At 40.6% G+C, this 22,870-nt stretch overlaps 1 protein-coding gene across 14 annotated transcripts in view; it reads right to left on the bottom strand.

Moving 5' to 3' along the window:
• The window catches only part of ABI3BP (ABI family member 3 binding protein), a 733,533-nt gene that overhangs the window by 200,127 nt on the left and 510,536 nt on the right, over positions 1 to 22,870 (bottom strand). For 9 of the 14 annotated variants that reach the window (XM_073586187.1, XM_073586193.1, XM_073586188.1 and 6 more), the window contains 5 exons: positions 12,061 to 12,135; positions 5,605 to 5,676; positions 2,793 to 2,867; positions 671 to 739; positions 492 to 566 (listed from right to left, as the gene is read on the bottom strand). In XM_073586187.1, the coding sequence (XP_073442288.1) occupies positions 492 to 566; positions 671 to 739; positions 2,793 to 2,867; positions 5,605 to 5,676; positions 12,061 to 12,135 (366 nt within the window). The remainder of the gene's footprint in view (positions 1 to 491; positions 567 to 670; positions 740 to 2,792; positions 2,868 to 5,604; positions 5,677 to 12,060; positions 12,136 to 22,870) is intronic. The other 5 variants (XM_073586195.1, XM_073586198.1, XM_073586201.1 and 2 more) reach the window with 2 other exon arrangements.

Below are 22,870 nucleotides of genomic sequence, written 5' to 3'. Positions count from 1 at the left end.
ACATAGAGTGACTGCAGATTTGTAGTTTAAGACCGGACAACCCCTTTAACCATTTATAGCATAGCCAGAAGATATAAGAAATGCTTGATAGATGTAATTCTCAAATCTGGAACCTCAACTATATAAGGAACAGCGGTCGCTTGACTCCCACCCTACCTGACGAGGCAGAAGCTAGTTGGAGCATCCAGCCAAAGACTGAATGAAGAGATGACCCCATGCCTTCCATTCACTTCAATGGGAATGCTAAAAACAGCAGAGTGCTACATAACTACTGCTCCATTATTCCAGAGACCATCTATGTGGGAACTACATTTATGTTTAAATCTTAGACTATTATTACCGTATGTCTTTTAGAAAATAAGATATTTTACAGACTATCAAATATTTTAATCTGTAAGCAGGTGCTGACATGCAAACTTGTCTTACATAGCCTTTTTAAAGCCAGCAAAAATCAAAAAGGGTCTACTTTACAGTTGAATAATTAATATTACCTAAAGTAAATGTTTCTGGTTCATACGTGTGTGGCGCTTCGGTTGTGCTTATTTCAGAATTTGACTCTGTGCTGTCTGAGGTAAAATGAATACCAAGAAGAAATGGAGGCTGTTAGAAGAGGGAAGAATTTTGTCATAGAAACACAAATATTGCTCATTAAAAGAGGTAATGATTTTACCAGCTTCATTACTCGGTGCTTCAGTGCTAAGGAAAGGTTTTGGGTGAAATGATGCAGTTTCATTTGGAACTGGAAGAAAAAGTACAACAATTCACATTCGGCTTCCAGGCAGCTGAATTAAAGATGGGAACAATTTAGGAGTTAGAGAAATAAAATATAGGTGACTCAGGAACGTGAAGTAAATTATCCTGTGGAAAAAACATTGTGTGTGGTAATGTCCTGATCTTCAAGAAAGGTATGTTAAATCTGCACACTGACAAAATAAAAATACATCAAATAATGCAAGAAATCAAAACCCCAACATTCCTTACCTTGTGAGAGCCACATTCAGGTCTGAGAGAGAGTCGCAAGCCACAGTGACATGCAGCTCCTGCCTCCCCCACAGTAGTGGCACCGAGATTACACATCAGTAGAACAGCCAAAGGTTCCCCACAGAAATAACACCTTACCACCATTGGGTATTCTTGCATCAAACACTCCCACCATGCTATCATATCGAGCTTCAATCACCTCATCTATCTGACAGTATCATCCTATCTGAAGTTTAGCACTTTGTTTATCTCTACAATCCCAAGGCTAGTATATGCTAATCTTCTGTAAACTTTACTCTCAAAAGTCACCAACTGCAGACCTGCTCTTCATATTTCTTTCCTAGGTCTAGTGCTTCTACATGCCACATATAGTCCCCGAGCTACAGGTAGGGGATTCCAGTGCTAGGATATAAAGTCTGAGTCACCTTCTGGACTAATCTGTTATATCACACAACATCTTTAGAGGTCTTTTTGCACACAGCTGTTTTGGCAGCATAAGGGGGGGCCTACACAATATCAAGCAAGTTATTTTTATATTATTGCTGATTAGTTTACATTAGCCACAGTACTGCAGGAAAGAAAAGCGCAATTGGGTCTTATCCGATAGAGATTTGAGATTGCACTCACCTGATGTTTTCAGAGAAATCGCATTAGAGTTTAACAGCTGCCGCAGATCCACTTGGTCAAACTAGCGACCCAATCAAGATATTCAATCTGGGAGTTTTGTGGATAAAATCCGTGCTGCTGTAAAGATGAATGTCCAGGCAAATTGGCGATAAAAATTGATGGTTTATTCTCAACGTGTTTCAAAGTCACTAGCACTTCTTCTGCTAGCATCTCCTGACGAAGAAGTCCTAGTGACTTTGAGACGCGTTGAGAATAAACCATCATCTTTTTTCTTCAATACGCCTGTACATTCATCTTTACAGCAGCGCGGATTTTATCCACAAAACTCCCAGATTGAATATCTTGATTAGTTTACATAGTAGCTACGTCTTATTATGTGGCATATAGATGTAACAGGAGGCAATCACTTGATAATATACAGAAGTTGCATAAAAAACAATTATAGAAATAAAAATAACATTCTACAATAATGTGTTTATTGAGGCTGAATAAATTACTACATAACTTCAAAATGTAGGTGCACATGTGTAGCGTATAAAAAAAAAATGATGAAAACCATGATTGCTCCTGGTTTAATCACCAGAAAAATAAAAAAGTGCTATTTATTAAGTAGCTTTACAGCATCTAATACTATCATTTCACCTATCTGGTTCTCCATCTTTATAACTGTCAGCTTTCGATTTATGATGGCCATTATGCCATATGCGTTGTGTACTTAATACTAAAATTTTACTACTCATAATATTTCACATTACATGGCACAGTTTACACTGGATATAAATATATTTATATATATTCTGACACATACATATATGTGTACTTAATAACTATATTTGTTCAACTGGAGGGTAAAGGGCTTAAGGCAAGAAAGCCTGATAAGAGAAGAATCTTTTCTGAATCTTGAGGCTGCTGATGTATTGAACAGAACTAGCAAAAATATTGTAATATATCCAGTATGTAAATAAATTTAAATTGGATGTCTCATCTTTAATATAAAGAAAAATAAACTTTGCAGTTTACCTCTTTAATAATAATCTTCCCCCATACTTAAGAATGAAGTGATTACCCACACAGGGAAGCAAGAAGCTAGAAGGCAGAGGAGCACTGCGCTCTTGAAGAAATAAGCTAAGAACACTTTTTTAAATAAATAGACTTCATAAAATATTTTGTTAAAAGAGTTATACCAAATATAGAATATGGATCTGCAGTCTTAATATTACTGTCCTGTGTTGTTGAAATATGCTGCCTTCCAGGGAATACTGAAAGAAAAATTCCAAAAATGAAAATTAATTTTATTCAATGTAGCAGGGCACATGCACTTCTAGATATAGTGAAATGCAAAATTAGCATCTTTTGAGGCAGATGCATCACTAGTATGCAGAAAATTTCAAAACAAATTTCATGAATGCCATAATATTGAGGGGCCTCAAGGACAGTAATGTTTGTAAATTCCACTTTCCTTCATTTTTTAATTATGTATTTGCATCTATTTAAAATTTAATGTTGACAACAGTTAACTTTTTTATCATTATTATTGAGCAAAATTCTGTTTTTATATCAATGTTTGTTGTAAAGTAAAAAAAGTAACTATCATTTTGTAAATGTTTTTATATATTGTAAGAGCTCAATAGTGTGGGTGATCGGTGGAGACCCAACCATCCACACTGCTCTGAATTGCACAGCTCCTGTGTCAGTCTATGAGTCTGTACATTTACTATGAAATACTCGTGTACGGACCCATAGACTTACTACTGAATAGTTATGACCGGTTGGTGGGGATCCCAGACCACCAAAATCAGCAACACTATGCAGCGTCTATAACATATAAAAACTTTTACAAAAGATAGTTACACTTTAGCCCCCTTAAGCAATGGCTATTTTAATATTACAGCCTGCAGGAAGCTTTTTCCTTTTTCCGTAAGAGACTTTCATTTTTGTTTTTCTATTTTTGTCGACATCTTATGGCTAGCTTTTAGCATGATGAGTTGCATTTTTCAATGTAATAATTTTAAGTTACATATAACTTGTTGAATAACTCTTTCTGTGGAGGGGATGGGAAAAAAAGCTATCAAATCCACCAAAAATAGAAGACAATTCCACCACTTAGTTTTCCTTGTAGCTGGGTAGAGATAAGAGTAGAACTTTTAGTATTTTTCATTCGTGAACATTTACAACCTACCGTAATTCATTTAGACTGGCATTTTGAAAGCCAGCCTTAATGAGGGTACCACTGGAGTAAGATGTCCCTAATTTTTTGAGAGGCGCATCTTACAACTGCCGTAAATTTTTTTAATCCAGTCAGGAACTAGAATACACTTCTTGAGTAATTTACGCTACTAAAATAGTGTAAATTTTGAGCAGTTTGTCAGGTGACCTTACAAATCTCTTGATAACTGCTGAACACAAAATTAAGTTTGATATTTCTGCCTCAAAAACATAATATGTGGAAGCAAAAGAAGCAAAATGTTTCTCTTATATAAGTATTCTTCTAAAATACACCAATATACAATTGTCTACTCCACCATTGTTGGAAGAAAACTGCAATTAGATGACATGGAAGAATACCTAATTCTTATAAAGATACAGCTAGCGATTGCCATACAGTGATTGCCATAGAAAAAGTTGCATGGCAGCAGTAATGGTCTGTGTGCTACACAGGGTTATTGCCTAGACCTTTTGATTGAAAGTCCATTAAAGACAAGGCATCAGACCAGATTGTGTTATGGATGGATTTTATGCAAAACTATGAAGCACTATAACGTGTGATGGACTGTATAGGTCAGTACACTGTAGTGTGTACTGGACTGTGTTTTGGATAAGGCTAGTTTCCTATTTGCGTCTGTGTGCACAACGTTTGATCCGCATAGATCTGCATGCGTCATACGTACATATATTTAACATGGTGTACGCAGGCTTTTGCGTATGCATGCATCGTTTTGCGGTGTGCGGCGGGGCACGGTGAATGCAACATGTTGCATTTTTAGAAGCGACAAAAATCCATCAAATATGCGCAGCCATGTGCATGCGGATGAGTGTGTAAAAAACGCATTACTGCCTATGTGAATGCATGCGTACGCAAGGACATGCATACGCCATGCGTTTGATACGCATGTGTTCTTCAAAATGTAAATAGAAATCCCATGAGACATGCCCATTTTTGTCTGATGTCATATCGATCGCATGCACATAAAAACGCAAACGCATGCAAAAATTCATACAAATGCATGCAAACGCAGCATTTTTTGGCGTCATGCGTAAGATGATGCGGATAAAAAATGCTGCGCAAACATGCGTTTTTGCATGCGTTTGCAGATTATACGCTGCAGACTCAAACGCTAATGTGAACCTAGCCTAAAGGGGGCTTTACACATAGCGATATCGCTAGCAATATCGATAAAGCGTCACCGATTCTGTGACACTGCAGCGATATTGCTAGCGATATTGCTACATGTGATACTTACCTCCGACCGGCTCCCCCGCTGGCTATCGCTGATCGCGCGAGAACGGCCTGGTCCATTTCTCGTCAGCGGCTTCCTGCTGGCTCTGACGAGCGACGTGTGGATGCGGGCGGAGGACGTCATCATCGCCGCATCTGACAGGTAAGTAATGACCGCTGCTGCGTCGCTGCTGAGATCTGCCCGTTTGGCAGCTCACTAGCGACCATTTAGCAATGCACCAGCGATCCTGACCGGGTCGTATCGTGGTTGGGATCGCTGGTGCATCACTAAATGTAAAGGGGCCCTTAGACACAGAATTGTATTGTGTGCTGGACTCTTGGTTAAATAGATTGTGTAATGGACTGTGCAATCGATGGGATTTCTTCCTAGGTTACACAATGTAGCAGTTTATGTGGTGGATAAAGGTAATGATTGGGTAGGACAATAGATGGATTGCATGCTTCTAAACAGACAGATTTGCTAGCAAAAGATATAACATGTAATGCCAATATGCAGTGACAGTGTGTTACAAATTAATAGTGTCCTAGAAAATCATTACCCGTTTTTATTTTTGTACGAGCCCCCCGCTCGGGGGTACTTTGTATATCTGGGAAAATTTGGCTTGTAGTAGCTGCAGAAATATTTAAAAAGAGCATTAATAGAATATCCAGTGCAAGGACACAAAAAATATTGTATGTACTAAAAAACTCATAATGCATTTGCTTCCATTCAAACTATAGATACACTAAAGATCTTTTCTAGACATTTTGTGTAACATGCGAAATGTACCACAATATAGGACTAAAACATAGTGACCACATATATACAGTATTGGATTTGAGCTAGTGGCCAAAAAATGCTGTGCATTATCCATGAATAAATAGGCTTACATATACAGTCATATGTTAAAGTTTGGGCACCCCTATTAATGTTAACCTTTTTTCTTTATAACAATTTTGATTTTTGCAACAGCTATTTCAGTTTCATATATCTAGTAACTGATGGACTCAGTTATATTTCTGGATTCAAATGAGGTTTATTGTACTAACAGAAAATATGCAATCTGCATTTAAACAAAATTTGCCCGCTGCAAAAGTATGGGCACCCTTATCATTTTCTTGATTTGAACACTCCTAACTACTTTTTACTGACTTCCTGAAGCACTAAATTGGTTTTGTAACCTCATTGAGCTTTGAACTTCATAGCCAGGTGTATCAAATCATGAGAAAAGGTATTTAAGGTGGCCACTTTCAAGTAGTTCTCCTATTTGATTGTCCTATGAAGAGTGGCATCATGGGCTCCTCAAAACAACTCTCAAATGATCTGAAAACAAAGATTATTCAACATAGCTTTTCAGGGGAAGGATACAAAAAGTTGTCTCAGAGATTTATCCTGTCAGTTTCCACTGTGAGGAACATAGTAAGGAAATGGAAGAACACAGGTACAGTTCTTGTTAAGCCCAGAAGTGGCAGGCCAAGAAAAATATCAGAAAGGCAGAGAAGAATGGTGAGAACAGTCAAGGACAATCCACAGACCACCTCCAAAGACCTGCAGCATCATCTTGCTGCAGATGGTGTCACTGTGCATCGGTCAACAATACAGCGCACTTTGCACAAGGAGAAGCTGTATGGGAGAGTGATGCGAAAGAAGCCGTTTCTGCAAGCACGCCACAAACAGAATCGCCTGAGGTATGCAAAAGCACATTTGGACAAGCCAGTTACATTTCGGAAGAAAGTCCTGTGGACTGATGAAACAAAGATTGAGTTGTTTGGTCACACAAAAAGGTGTTATGCATGGAGGCTAAAAAACACAGCATTCCAAGAAAAACACTTGCTACCCACAGTAAAATTTGGTGGAGGTTCCATCATGCTTTGGGGCTGTGTGGCCAATGCCGGCACTGGGAATCTTGTTAAAGTTGAGGGTCGCATGGATTCAGCTCAGTATCAGCAGATTTTTGACAATAATGTGCAAGAATCAGTGACGAAGTTGAAGTTACGCAGGGGATGGATATTTCAGCAAGAATATGGTCCAAAACACCGCTCCAAATCTACTCAGGCATTCATGCAGAGGAACAATTACAATGTTCTGGAATGGCCATCCCAGTCCCCAGACCTGAATATCATTGAACATCTGTGGGATGATTGAAGCGGGCTGTCAATACTCGGCGACCATCAAACTTAACTGAACTGGAATTGTTTTGTAAACAGGAATGGTCACAAATACCTTCATCCAGGATCGAGGAACTCATTAATAGCTACAGAAAGCGACTAGAGGCTGTTATTTTTGCAAAAGGAGGATCTACGAAATATTAATGTCACTTTTATGTTGAGGTGCCCATACTTTTGCACCGGTCAAATTTTGTTTAAATGCAGATTGCACATTTTCTGTTAGTACAATAAACCTCATTTGAATCCAGAAATATAACTGAGTCCATCAGTTATTAGATATATGAAACTGAAATAGCTGTTGCAAAAACCAAAATTGTTATAAAAAAAAAAGGTTAACATTAATAGGGGTGCCCAAACTTTAACATATGACTGTACTGTATTTTATATTACGGCAAAATAGACTCCAAGCACATGATAAAAAAAAAGATAACTGCATCAAATATGCATAATAGTTTTTCAAACAATTGCTAAACATCAGCTGACCTTTACCGTAACTCAGCAAATGCTGTTTTTAAGTGATTGACTATTACGCTAATGAAAAGCTAATCACTTCCAATAGCCAAGTAAACCAGATTCAAAGTGTGCGTGTGTCAGTCTGATACTACAGTTCACACATGATGAGGATAGAATCACTAGCCAGCAGCACACTTACTGTAGATGGACACAAAACAACTGAAATCTTATATGAACCCAAAATAAAATAATGACATTTAACTCATTAACACCCAATAACATGCAGTGTCCGTCATGGGTTGCCTTCCCCTGTTTGGTGCTGGCTCCTTTGATGAGCTTGCACCTTTTCAGGCATATGACAGCTGATCTGATCAGCGGTTATGTGCACCTAACAGCCGATGGTGGAATCGCGATCCACCCACGGCTGTTAACATGTTAAATGCTGCTGTCAATCTGTGACAGCGGCATTTAACATATACATACTGTAAAAGAGTCGCACACCACTCTCATCGGCGCCCGTGTCATATGACCATAGGTTGCCGATGGGTTGGCATGACAACCTGTGGAGAAGACTTGCAGGAGACCCCTGTGGTTGCCATTGCCGGATAGCTATGAGCATCGGCCTGTGGTCGGCGATGATAGCAAGGGAGCATTTCTGCTACACAGAGCGGGACAGCTTCTAGACTCCCATGGAGACTATTGAAGCAAGTAAAAAAAATAGTTTTTAAACTTATTAAAAAATAAAAGTTTAAATCAATCCCCATTTGCCCCATTAAAAATAAAACAATAAAAAATGAAAAATATATATATTCAGAATCACCATATCAATATATAAAATAATTAATACGATTGCTAAACGACGTAACTCAAAAAAAAATTAAAACGCCAGAATTACGTTTGGTTGCCGCAACAGTGCATTAAAATGCAATAAAGGGTGATCAAAACATCATATCTATCCGTTCAAATGGAGTCAATAAAAATGTCAGCTCAGCACGCAAAAAATAAGCTCTCACCCAGTCCCAGATCCTGAAAAATGGAGACGCTACAGGTGTCAGAAAATGGCAATTTTTTGTTTTTAACAAACTTTGGATTTTTGTTTTCACTACTTAAACAAAAAAGAACCTATACATGTTTGATGTCTGTGAATTCGTAATGATCTGAGGAATCACAATGGCAGGTCAATTTTAACATTTAGTGAACATGGTAAAAAAAATGTAGAAGTGCACTTATTTTGCAATTTCAGCGCACTTTGAATTTTTTCCCAAATTCCAGTACACTATTTGGTAAAACAATCTTGTCATTCAAAAGTACAACTCGTCCCACAAAAAGCAAGCCCTCACATGGCCATATTGATGGAAAAATAAAAAAAGTTATGGCTTTGGGAAGAAGGGGAGCAAAAAACAGAGATGCAAAAATGGAAACACCCCTGGTCCTTAAAGGGTTAATACAGAATATTTTCTGCAAGACATAACGAAAGACTTTATAAAAATCAAAAATTGTATTTATTTGCATTTATTTATGTGAAATGATAAATTTTGCAAATGAAAATTTTGGGGCAAGTAAAATAATTTAAGCAAATCTTATTTACATATATGGACCCTTAAAGTACATATAAGTGTCAGGCTTTACATGCTAAAACTGAAACATTTGTGATCCCATTTTTACTATATTTTTGTGTGTTTTTCATTAAATGGTAAATTAGCAAAAATTCTAAACCCCAGCTTTATAAGTCAAATTCGTTCTCCACACACGTCTTAAAAATTCCGACTATAAACATTAGTATTAAATTTTACATTCAGAAGCTAATAGGTGATAACATCTTTTCACTGGACAACTCCTTTAGGAATGTAGACTATGGCCCCGATTTATCATTGCCTTTGCATCTGTTTTTTTGTCTAGTTTTATGTGTTTTGCACTTTGTTTTCTTATTCTATTTGCACCTTTTATAAGTCTATGTGTTCGCCTGTTTTTATTGGATTTCAATTTCTGGTGGAGTTTTGTGATTCCAGATGTTTTCACATGATTCATCAATTTCAACTTTTTAAAAAGCCACAAAATTTGGTGCAACTCCTCTCTAGTCCCCACCTGGTATATTTTTGAGTAATCCAGCATTGTGGTGCAATTTTTGCTCAGTTTTGCAAAATGTGAGGCTTTGGAAGTAATAGCAATGCATTGGAGAGACCATTTAGTTCTCTTATTTATTTTATTATCAATGTTTCTTATGTTATATTATACTTATCCATATAGATATCATCTCCCTCTTTGTTATACTTTCCTATTGTTGATATATATTGTTTGCTAATCACGCCACGGATGTGCGCGCCTGTCAGCTCTGATCTCTCGCAGACTTGCTGCATCACTGGCAATTTTGGATCAGCTGGTACGCATAGCGGCCATTACCTGGGCCGCATGCTGGCTTGTGTTCCATACACCAGAGGTGACGAGTCCACTTCTGGAAGAGAGCTCCGATGACGTGGTGCGCCGCAACAAATCTCCGGCAGCGGTCGCACTTTAGACACATTACACTTTAGCCATTGGCCCACGTGAGGTTAAAAGGTCCAGTTTCCCTCTTCCCCGACATGCCCCCTTAGGAAGTGTTGACGAAACATGTATCGGGGTGGAGGGACACGGCTTGGACCCTGCATCATTTAGTAAGTTGCCTACTTAGGGCTTTGTGCCCATGTTTACTATTTTGCAGCAGTTAATATTCTGTAGTTAATTACTCACAGTATATTCTAATTATAATTCTAGTTATCATTCACTATGGGCTTATAATTAAAATAGGGTATACATTTACATAGCCCTTTTTGCCTTCCTATTTATCTTTGGTTTGCCTAATTTTTGTTTATCTATGCACTGAGACTTTACAATGGGCAGCAGTTGTAAGCCTTTTGATAATAGGATATTTTGTCTAAAATAAATACGGTAATAATTTTATTTCTATAGCGCCGACATATTCCGCAGCACTTTACATTTCAGAGGGGACTTGTACAGACAATAGACATTACAGCATAACAATAATCACATAGATCATAACAGATACAAAGCGGAATGAGAGCCCTGCTCGCAAGCTTACAGTCTATGAGGAAAAAAAGGTAGACACGAAAGGTGGGTGGTAACAGTTGCCTTCATTGTTCAGACCAGCCATAATGTTAAGTGTGTAACCGTACAGACACAGTGGGCTAATAGATGCATAAAGCATGTGGGAACATGATTCAGGGAACCTGGTTATGGTAAAACTTTTGACTGTGCCACACAGGGATAGTTATGTTAATGTGTTGAGGCGGTAGGCCAGTCTGAATAAATGCGGTTTTAGGGCACTCTTAAAATTGTCGGGATTGGGGACTAATCGTATTGACCTGGGAAGTGTATTCCAAAGAATTGGCGCAGCGTATAGTCTTGGAGACGAGAGTGGGAGGTTCTGATTATTGAGGATGCCAACCTCAGGTCATCAGCAGAACGGAGGGCACAGGTAGGGTGGTAGACTGAGATGAGGGAGGAGATGTAGGGTGGTGCTGCGCTGTGGATTGCTTTATGGGTGAGGGTAATAAGTTTGTACTGGATTCTGGAATGGATGGGTAGCCAGTGTAATGACTGGCACAAGGTAGAGGCATCGGTGTAACGAATAGCAAGGAATATGATCCTGACTGCAACATTCAAGACAGATTGGAGGGGGGAGAGTTTGGTAAGAGGGAGACCAATTAGAAGAGCGTTACAATAGTCCAGACGAGAATGAATAAGAGAAACAGTAAGAGTTTTTGCGGAGTTGAAGGTAAGAAAAGCTCGAATACTAGAAATGTTTTTGAGGTGCAGATAACAAGAGCGAGCCAGTGATCGGATGTGGGGATTGAATGAAAGCTCGGAGTCAAATATGACCCCAAGACAGCGGGCATGTTGCTGGGGAGTAATTGTCTAAACCAGTATTGATTAATATTATTTACGCTGTTCTTTAGCTACCATGTCCCTCGCATCTGAGGTATCTTTTATCAGTTTACTATTTGTGTAATATCATGATTATAATAAAGATTGGTTATTGATTCCCTTAATTTTGTGTTGGTTGTGTTTTTTCTGATTACCCTATATCACTCCTTTATTTGAGTGTTTAGGGATTTCAGAGGGTTTTCATGCATTATTAGCACTATACTATTGGATCCTTTTCTATTGATTCTATTTTGGAACTAATAAGTAGTAAAAACAGCTAAAGAAAGAAAAAAATGCTTAGACTTTGCATCAATTTAATGAATTGTGTGCGTCATTTTTGCGGAATTTGGCACCAAAAATGGCAACAAATACTGGGCGACAAAAAAGGAAAAACTAGTTTAAAATAAGTAATGAATTGGGGCCAGAATGATTTAGCATTAAGCTATATTGGAAAATATTAAATTGAACTATACCAGATACAGAATGACGAACTTCAGTCCTAGTAATACTTCCATATGTAGTGGGAATATGCTGACCTCCTGTGAATGCTTAAAGAAAAATAACAAATCATACATTTCATATACCTCTGAAATGAAGAAGAGGGTACAAGCTTATGCTGGAATAAACATAAACATTTAGAATCCATTGAGGCAGATGCATCAACGCAGACCAGCGATAGTTTTTTTCCTGCTCCATCAAATACTACTTTATACCTCATCAGTTGTGATCACAATTTACAATTTTTTATTATTCTGGTCTAAAACTCCTTTAGAATCTCCCAGTGACATTATTTTGAGAGCTTGCAATGTATTTATCTCTGCCTCAAAGCTTCTAGCAGCACAATGTAAACAGGCAAAAGAAGCAGCAAGGTTCACGTGTGTATAAGTATAGTGGGTATGGAAAGTATTCAGACCCCTTTAAATTTTTAACTCTTTGTTTCATTGCAGCCAGTTGGTAAATTCAAAAAAGTTCATTTTTTTCTCATTAATGTACACTCTGCACCCCATCTTGACTGAAAAAAGCAGAAATGTAGAAATTTTTGCAAATGTATTAAAAAAAGAAAAACTGAAATATCACATGGCCATAAGTATTCAGACCCTTTGCTCAGACACTCATATTTAAGTCACATGCTGTCCATTTCCTTGTGATCCTCCTTGAGATGTTTCTATTACTTCATTGGAGTCCAGCTGTGTTTAACTAAGCTGATAGGACTTGATTTGTAAAGGCACACACCTGTCTATATAAGACCTCACAGCTCACTGTGCATGTCAGACCAAATGAAAATCATGAGGTCAAAGAAACTGGCCAATTAACTCAGAGACAGAATTGTGGCAAGGCACAGATATGGCCAAGGTTACAAAAGAATTTCTGCAGTACTCATTCCTAAGAGCACAGTGGGCTCCATAATCCTTAAATGGAAGCAGTTTGGGGCCACTAGAAGTCTTCCTAGACCTGGCCGTCCAGCCAAACTGAGCAATCATGGGAGAAGAGACTTGGTGAGACAGGTAAAGAAGAACCCCAAGATCACTGTGGCTGAGCTCCACAGATGCAGTAGGGAGATGGGAGAAAGTTCCACAAAGTCAACTATCACTGCAGCTCTACACCAGTTGGGTCTTTATGGCAGAGTGACCCGACGGAAGCCTCTCCTCAGTGCCAGACATGTGAATGCCAGAATAGAGTTTGCTAAAAAACACATGAAGAACTCCCAGAGACTATGAAAAATAAGATTCTCTGGTCTGATGAGACGACGATAGAACTTTTTGGTGATAATTCTAAGTGGTTTGTGTGGAGAAAACCAGGCACTGCTCATCACCTGCCCAATACAATCTAAACAGTGAAACATGGTGGTGGCAGCATCATGCTATGGGGGTGTTTTTCAGCTACAGGGACAGGACGACTGGTTGCCATTGAAGGAAACATGAATGCGGCCAAGTACAGAGATATCCTGGATGAAAACCTCTTCCAGAGTGCTCTGGACCTCAGACTTGGCCGAAGGTTCACCTTCCAACAAGACATTGACCCTAAGCACACAGCTAAAATAACAAAGGAGTGGCTTCAGAACAACTCTTTGACCTTTCTTGACTGGCCCAGTCAGAGCCCTGACCTAAACCCAATTGAGCATTTCTGGAGAGACATGAAAATGGCTGTCCAGCAACGTTCACCATCCAACCTTATGGAACTGGAGAGGGTCTGCAAGGAAAAATGGAAGCATATCCCCAAATCCAGGTGTGAAAAACTTGTTGCATCATTCCCTAGAAGACTCATGGCTGTACTGTAGGGTGCTCCTACTCAATACTGAGAAAAGGGTCTGAATACTTGTGACCACGTGATATTTCAGTTTTTTTAAATGAAATTTTCAAAAATTCCTACTTTTTTTTCAGTCAAGATGGGTTGCAGAGTGTACATTAATGAGAAAAAAAATAACTTTTTTGAATATACAAAATGGCTGCAATGAAACAAAGAGTAAAAAATTTAAAGGGGTCTGAAAACTCTCTGAACCCACTGTATTTTCACCTATAACTTCTATGTTAGTAGATCAGTCATAAGTCATAGAAAAAAAAACCTAGCTAGGGGCAGGCGAAATGGATGGCCATACAGTGACTGCTGCTGGAAAAGTGAGGAGTGGTGTTGTAGCATTTATGATTTGTGAAATGACTTATAAGCAGGCAAGATTTTGTAATGGTTAAGATCCTGTGCCTTTAAAGCAGGGGTCTCAAACTCAATTTACCCAGGGGCCGCTGGAGGTAGAATCTGGGTGAGGCTGGGCCGCATCAGGTTTTCCACAAGAAAAGCTCTTACAAAAACATTCCAATGTTATCAAATGTCTTTATTTTTTCATCTTATATTGTGTTAAAAAATAAAAATAAATTAACAAAATCATAAGAAAAAAATAAATCAGTCAGTAATAAATAAAAAAAATGAAAATGATAATAATACAGCAGATATAGAAGACTGAAGAAACCACATATAGTTGCTGACTAGAGAAATGTAATTATTATTATTCAGATGTCTGCATTAACAGTTCTTTAACATTTAACTTTCTGAACATGAATGGAGCATTGAACATAAACTGTTTTAAACATGGCTTCTTCTGCCTACTTTTTGCTGCTAGAGATCTGGCAGTGCGTACTCTCGCATAGCTGAACCACATTTGGCTTAAGGGAGGAAGCAGTTGAGACCCTCAGTAGGGCTTGAAGATGCTCATCAGTAAGTCTGGACCTGTACTTGGACTTATTGAAGTTCAAGGTAGAGGAGAGCTTTTCGCACAAGTATGTGCTCCCAAAAAGACACATGGTCCGCTTGAACATTTGGGAAAGTTTAGGGAAGCTGGGGGGCAATTCTCTCAAAAATTGTATCGCTCAAAAAAGTATCTAGCACACATCCTTGAGGAAGGAGTCCGAAACGCACGTCGGGGTGGACGCGCTGGCCCAGGAATCACACCACCCAGTACCACTGACGTTAATAGGTAATCATTATGGATTATATTATGTAATGTTTTTTTGTTACTGGTATGAGGGATTGACCGGGTGATGTGGGGACTATGGATGTGTGCTAGGTACTATGGGCAGGCTTTACAGGCACTATTAGGTAACACTGTTGTGGCATTAACCCCATTATAGGGGAGTGTTAGTAATTTTACTGGATGTTATCTTGCCGCTCTAAAACGGTGACACATGCGGCGCACTAGGGGGCGCCAGATAAACATATGCTGCTATATTGGGATATATTGTTGTGGCATTAACCCCATTATAGGGGATTGCTAATAATTTATTTGTTGTTATTCTGCTGTCCTAATATGGCGACATATGTAATGCACTAGGTGGCGCCAGATAAATAGTGTTGTTATTGGCCTATGCATGAATGCCCGTATTTTGTTACTTAGCATAAATAAATTTTGTGTATTAACACTGGCATTGTTTGAATATCCCATCTGTGTTGTCCCTCCTGGACCTGTGCATCCTTGAGAGTTACGAGTGGTAAACAGCTTGCACCTTTCTATTTCCTATCAGTATTTGGTTATGTGATTTTAACTTTGCATTAATAAAGATTGTATTTTTATGTATATATTGCCTTTTGATCATCTCTTCTATATGTATTCTATATACTGTATATATAATATATAGATATCTATTATATATACATCTATATATATATAATAGTGAATGTATGTATGTGTGTGTATCACCAACCATTCATGAAGCATCTTTCATTTCACCAGAGCTGTTTAAAAGAAGCTGAGCTGTGATTAGTTGCTATGAGCAACAGTTTTCCTTGCAACCAATCACTAAGCAAAGAAGCTGAGCTGTGTTTGGTTGCTATGAGCAATAGTTTTCTCACTCAATGACAACACCTCAGCAGACACTGCCATGGTGGGAGAAATCTAAGCTCCCAGCCATTGTCTGCCCCCCAGAAAGGAGCAGAGTACATGACAGAAATGAATCCCCCCCTCCCTGCCCATATCCCCATCACACATCCTCAATCCCATAGGCACATCTTCCCTCTTAAAGGGATCTCCAGTATGGAAGTCAGGGCAAATCCATCCAGTGCTTTCGTTTTGACCCCAGGCCGCTCTTAAACGGATCCCCGGTATGGAAGTTAGGATGTGGGATATTAGGGGCAGTAGTCCGATGGCTCTGGCTGATGGGATGATGTGGGATATTAGGGGTAGTAGTCCGGTGGCTCTGACGGAATGATGTGGGATATTAGGGGTAGTAGTCCGGTAGCTCTGGCTGACGGGATGATGTGGGATATTAGGGGTAGTAATCCGATGGCTCTGGCTGATGGGATGATGTGGGATATTAGGGGTAGTAGTCTGGTGGCTCTGGCTGATGTGATGAGGTGGGATACTAGTGGTAGTAGTCCGGTGGCTCTGGCTAAAGGGATGATGTGGGATATTAGGGGTAGTAGCCCGGGGGCTCTGAAGGGATGATGCGGGATATTAGGGGTAGTAGTCCTGTGGCTCTGGCTGACGGGATGATGTGGGATATTAGGGATAATAGTCTGATGGCTTTGGCTGACAGGATGATGTGTAATATTAGGTGTAGTAGTCCGGTGGCTCTGACGGGATGATGTGGGATATTAGGGGTAGTATTCTGGTGGCTCTGACGGGATGATGTGGGATATTAGTGGAAGTAGTCCGATGGTTCTGGCTGACGGGATGATGTGGGATATTAGGGGTAGTAGTCCGATGGCTCTGGCTGAAGGGATGATGTGGGATATTAGGGGTAGTAGTCCGGTGGCTCTGGCTGATGGGATGATGTGGGATATTAGAGGTAGTAGTCCGGTGGCTCTGGCTGACGGGATGATGTGGGATATTAGCGGTAGTAGTCCGGTGACTCTGGCTGATGGGATGATGTGGGATATTAGGGGTAGTAGTCAGGCAGCTGTGACGGGATGATGCGGGATATTAGGGGTAGTAGTCTGGTGGCTCTGACGGGATGATGTGGGATATTAGGGGTAGTAGTCCGGTGGCTCTGACGGGATGATGTGGGTTATTAGGGGTAGTAGTCTGGTGGCTCTGGCTGACTGGATGATGTGGGATATTACAGTGAATGTGGCTATGCGGAGTGGGCAGGGCTATACACTCAGCTTTATCTATATATATATATATATATATATAAGGATAGGAGACATGGTTTACATACAGTAAACCATTGCAGAACAGTTAGATTTATATAGATCAGTGACTAATACTGTTAGTAGTATATGTGTGTAAAATTTGGGACCTGTATGTATTTAATAAAGGAATGTATTCACAGGAAAAAATTGCGTGGACTCCCGCTCAATTTTCTTCACCAGAGAGGGAAAGCCAGTGACTGAGGGCAGATATTAATAGACTAGAGAGGCACCATGGTTATTGCCCCCCTGGCTAAAAACATCTGCCCCCAGCCAGCCCAGAAAAGGCACATCTGTAAGATGCGCCAATTCCGGCACTTAGCCTCTTTCTTCCCATTGCCCTGTAGTGGGTGGCATATGGGGTAATAAGGGGTGAATGTCACCTTGCTATTGTAAGGTAACATTAAGCCCGATTAATAATGGAGAGGTGTCAATAAGACACAGACATTAAGAATAAAGTATTTTAATAAAATAATTAAACACACTGGTTTCCCATCTTTATTAAACTCCCAATCCAAGCAAAGCCATTGTTCTTCTGTAAAAAATAAAAAATAAAAAATCAACAACATCCCATACATATCCGCCGTTCAGTCATGTCCCACGGCGCAATCCATCTCAAGGGGTTAAATAGTTTACAACCGAGAGCGGTGCTAATGCGAATGCCCCGGCTGTAAACCATGGAGGAATGAATGAGAAGCTGCCTGTATGGGACATGGTTATTTTATATTTTTAGTTTTTTACAGGAGAACGATGGCTTCGCTTGGTATGGGAGATTAATAAAGCTGGGAAACCAGTGTGTTTAATTATTTCATTAAAATACTTTATTCTTAATGTCTGTGTTTTTTTTAACCCTTTCATACTATTGGATTAATAATGGAGAGGTGTCTTATTGACACCCCTCCTTTATTAACCCCTTAACGTCCAATGACGTACATCATCCGTCATTGGACGTCTCCCCAGCTTTGATGAGGACTCCGGCGGTGAGCCCGCATCAAAGCCGGGACATGTCAGCTGTTGTGAACAGCTGACATGTGCCCGCAATAGGCGCAGGTGGAATTGCGATCCACCTGTGCCTATTAACTAGTTAAATGCCACTGTCAAACGCTGACAATGGAAATGCGTGCATTACTGACCCTGTCGGGGGTCAGCGATGCGTTGGCATAACAACCAGACCTCTATGGTTGTTGATGCCGCATTGCTTTGAACGCCCGGTGGTTGGCGCTCATAGCAATGCAGTAATTCAGCTACATATAGGCGATCTGCTCATCGCCTATATGTAGCTGAGCCAATCAAGTATGGGATGCTTCTAAAATAAATATTTTAAAAAATATGAAAAAAAAAAGTTTCAATCATCCCACTTTTGCCCCATTCAAAATAAAACAATTAAAAAGAAATCACACATACACATTAGGTATCGTCACGTTCAGAATCGCCCGATCTATTAATAAAAAGAAAGGATTAACCCGATCACTAAACGGCGTAGCGAGAAAAAAAATCAAAGCACCAGAATTACGTTTTGTTTTGGTCGCTGTGACATTGTATTAAAATGCAATAATGGCCGATCTAAAGAACATATCTGCACAAAAGTGGTATCATTAAAAACATCAGCTTGGTGCGCAAAAAATAAGCCCTCACCCAATCGCAGATCATGAAAAATAGAGACGGTCTTGGAAAATGGCGCTTTTTTTTTTAAAACAAACTTTGGAATTTTTTTAATCAACACTTAGATAAAAAAAGAACCTAGACATGTTTGGTGTCTAATGAACTCATAATGACCAGGAGAATCATAATGGCAGGTCACTTTTAGCATTTAGAGAATCTAGCAAAAATGCCAAGCAAAAAACAATTGTGGGATTGCACTTTTTTTTGCAATTTCACCACACTTGGAATTTTTTTCCCATTTTGTGGTACACTACATGGTAAAACCAATAGTGTCGTTCAAAAGTGCAACTCGTCCTGCAAAAAACAAGCCCTCACATAGCCATATTGACGGAAAAATAAAAAAGTTATGGCTCTGGAAAGAAGGGGAGCAAAAAACGAATACGAAAAATCGAAAAAAGCTCCGGTCATTAAGGGGTTAAAGCATGTCTGCACAATTTGTAATAAACTTAACTAATGTTTTATTATGTATTATTAAATAGGTAGGCAAAACCAAAAATAACCCTGGTCATTAAGGGGTTAACCGGGCTTAATGTCACCTCACTAGAGCAAGGTGATATTAACCCCTTATTACCCCATATGCCACCTGTTGCAGGGCAATGGAAAAAGAGAGGCTAAGTGCCGAAATTGGCGCATCTTACAGTTGCGCCTATTCTGGGGTGGCTGGGGGCAGATGTTTTTAGCTGGGGGGGCAATAACCATGGTCCCTCTCTAGGCTATTAATATTTGCCCTCAGTCACTGGCTTTCCCTCTCTGGCGGAGAAAATTGCTCGGGAGCCCACACAATATTTTTCTGGGATTTAATTCTTTAATTTAACACCTACAGTTACAAATTTTTACACAAATACACTAATAACATTAGTAGTCATGGACATATATAAATCAAAATGATATGCAATAGTTTACTGTATTTAATTGATGTGCCATATCCTGTCAGCTTTGCAATTATTTTACAGAAGCCAACAATTGAATTATCGGTTATTCTACTATCTATATCTCTATCAAATATAAAGATATATATGTGTGTCACTGACATATGTATATATATACACTGCTCAAAAAATAAAAGGAACACTTAAACAACAGAATTTAACTCCAAGTAAATTAATCTTCTGTGAAATCAAACTTTCCACTTAGGAAGCAACACTGATTGACAATCAATTTCACATGCTGTTGTGTAAATGGAATAGATAACAGATGGAAATTATTGGCAATTATCAAGACACACTCAATAAAGGAGTGGTTCTGCAGGTGGGGACCACAGACCACATCTCAGTACCAATGCTTTCTGCCTGATGTTTTGGTCACTTTTGAATGTTGGTTGTTCTTTCACACTCGTGGTAGCATGAGACGGACTCTACAACCCACACAAGTGGCTCAGGTAGTGCAGCTCATCCAGGATGACACATCAATGTGAGCTGTGCAAGAAGGTTTGCCTGTGTCTGTCAGCGTAGTGTCTAGAGGCTGGAGGCGTTACCAGGAGACAGGCCAGTACACCAGAAGACGTGGAGGGGGTCGTAGGAGGTCAACAACCCAAAAGCAGGAACGCTACCTCAGCCTTTGTGCAAAGAGGAACAGGAGGAGCACTGCCAGAGCCCTGCAAAATGACCTCCAGCATGCCACAAATGTGCATGTGTCTGCACAAACGGTTAGAAACCGACTCAATGAGGATGGTCTGAGTGCCCGATGTCCACAGATGGGGGTTTTACTCACAGCCCAAAATCATGCAGGATGCTTGGCATTTGCCACAGAACACCATGATTGGCAAAAATCGCCAATGGTGGCCAGTGCTCTTCACAGATGAAAGCAGGTTCACACAGAGCACATGTGACAGACATGAAAGAGTCTGGAGATGCTGTGGAGAGCAAAATCCTGCCTGCAACATCCTTCAGCATGACCGATTTGGCAGTGGATCAGTAATGGTGTGGGGTGGAATTTCTTTGGAGGGCCGCACAGCCCTCCATGTGCTCACCAGAGGTAGCTTGACTGCCATTAGGTACCGAGATGAGATCCTCAGACCCCTTGTGATACCATATGCTGGTGCGGTTGGCCCTGGGTTCCTCCTAATGCAGAACAACGCCAGACCTCATGTGGCTGGAGTGTGTCATCAGTTCCTGCAAGATGAAGGCATTGAAGCTATAGATTGGCCCGCCCGTTCCCCAGGCCTGAATCCTATTGAGCACATCTGGGACATCATGTCTCGCTCCATTCACCAATGTCACGTTGCACCACAGACTGTCCAGGAGTTGGTGGATGCTTTAGTCCAGGTCTGGGAGGAGATCCCTCATGACAACATCCGCCAACTCATCAGGAGCATGCCCAGGTGTCATAGGGAGGTCAAACAGGCACGTGGAGGCCACACACTACTAAGCATCATTTCCTTGTCTTGAGGCATTTCCACTGAAGTTGGATCAGCCTTTAATTTGATTTTCCACTTTGATTTTGAGTATCCTTCCAAATCCGGACCTCCATGGGATATTAATTTTGATTTACATTGATCATTTTTATGTTTTCTTGTTCTCAACGCATGCCACTATGTAATGAATAAAGATTTGCAGCTGCAATATTTAATTCAGTGATATTTACGATGTGGTATCTTAGTGTTCCCTTTATTTTTTTGAGCAGTGTATATATATATATATGTGGTGCCCCTAAGGCTCAGTCGCCACAGAGGTACTGCACCTCCTCTTGAGGTGTGGTGCCCCACCATCCAGGTAAGGTGGAAACATCTGACCACGCTCCAACACCTGCACCCCACACCACAAAGTAGTATAGCAAAGCACCTTCGGCGGCTCCATGCTTGGAGTATAGCAAAGCACCCCTTGGTGGCTCCCTGCTTAGAACACGAAACGTGCTGGGAGGTGGGTGGAGTTTAGTTCGCACAAAAGAGCGGGAAGAGTTGAGTCAGTCAGTCAGTCTTTCATTCAGTCAGTGAGTGAGGATGTAGACGGACAGAGTGTGAGAAAGAGAAGATCCCCGGGAAAGGGAAGGAAGAAGGAAGTGCTGCAGCAGGCCACAGTGATCTGGGTCTGCTGGCACAGGAAAGAGACAGAGAAAGGAAGCTTGATTCTCCATTGGAAAGGATTAGCACGGAACGTAAGGAGAATAAGAGGACAAGGAAAAGGGTTAGAGAAGAACTCTTTTCAAGTCCTAAGCAAAAGGCCTGGGTCCGGTCCCCGAGGTTGTACGGATACTAATGGTCCTGCAGCAGACACCGGAGGAATAGAAGTAGTGACCGCTTTCTTCCCACCCAAGACTTGGGGGCACAACAGCAACATATGAGTGAGCCGGGACTTAGTAGCAAGGAGTCCCCGAAGCAGGCTACAGCTGTCTGCCGTACAAGTAGAGTTCATAGGAACATCTGACAGGAGGAACTCCAGTGTAACTCAGTACTAGGAGTACTTCACTCAAAGGCGCTATAAGAGGAGATGTTCAGAAAAGGCACATATGTTGGCGGAGTGTTGGAAAGGAGTATTCCATCTGGCCTGGAGGTTGACTGAGTCCCTAACTCGGAGGACATGGCACGGAAGCAGGCACCTGTTTGTACAACAGGCTGTGAGTAAAGCTTTGGAACTACATGCCCTGGTGTCCTCCACTTATTCCTGCGCCAACCTGCCCAGCACTGCTACATCCCTCGTGCCTGACACTACACCATCTAAGTGTCACTTCACCTACACTGCCCTGGGACTACAGCCCTGCCTGTGGAGGGCTATAACATCACTGCTGCACCACACCATCTGTCCCAGAGGATCTGTCTGCAGCGTCGGCTTACATCTCTATTGCCGAATACCACAGGTGGCGTCACGAATCACTTATAAACTTTCACTACTATCAGCACACTGAACATTCACCTTTTACAATGAGCGTCCAGGGCCACGGGCCGGGTCCCAGCCGCCGTGACATCTCCCATTAAAGCTCATCGGGCCCGGTACCGAGTACCCCACAGCCCTGGGTGTGAGGGCGTCCCATATACACCTATTCTATGTGTATACATGTATTCTATCTTTT

This window comes from Dendrobates tinctorius, unplaced genomic scaffold (assembly GCF_039654945.1).
Source record: "Dendrobates tinctorius isolate UK_male_01 unplaced genomic scaffold, ASM3965494v1 ptg000091l, whole genome shotgun sequence".
NCBI classification, from domain to species: domain Eukaryota; kingdom Metazoa; phylum Chordata; class Amphibia; order Anura; family Dendrobatidae; genus Dendrobates; species Dendrobates tinctorius.
Note: the sequence above shows the minus strand (reverse complement) of the source record. Positions and strands in the feature narration are given on the sequence as shown.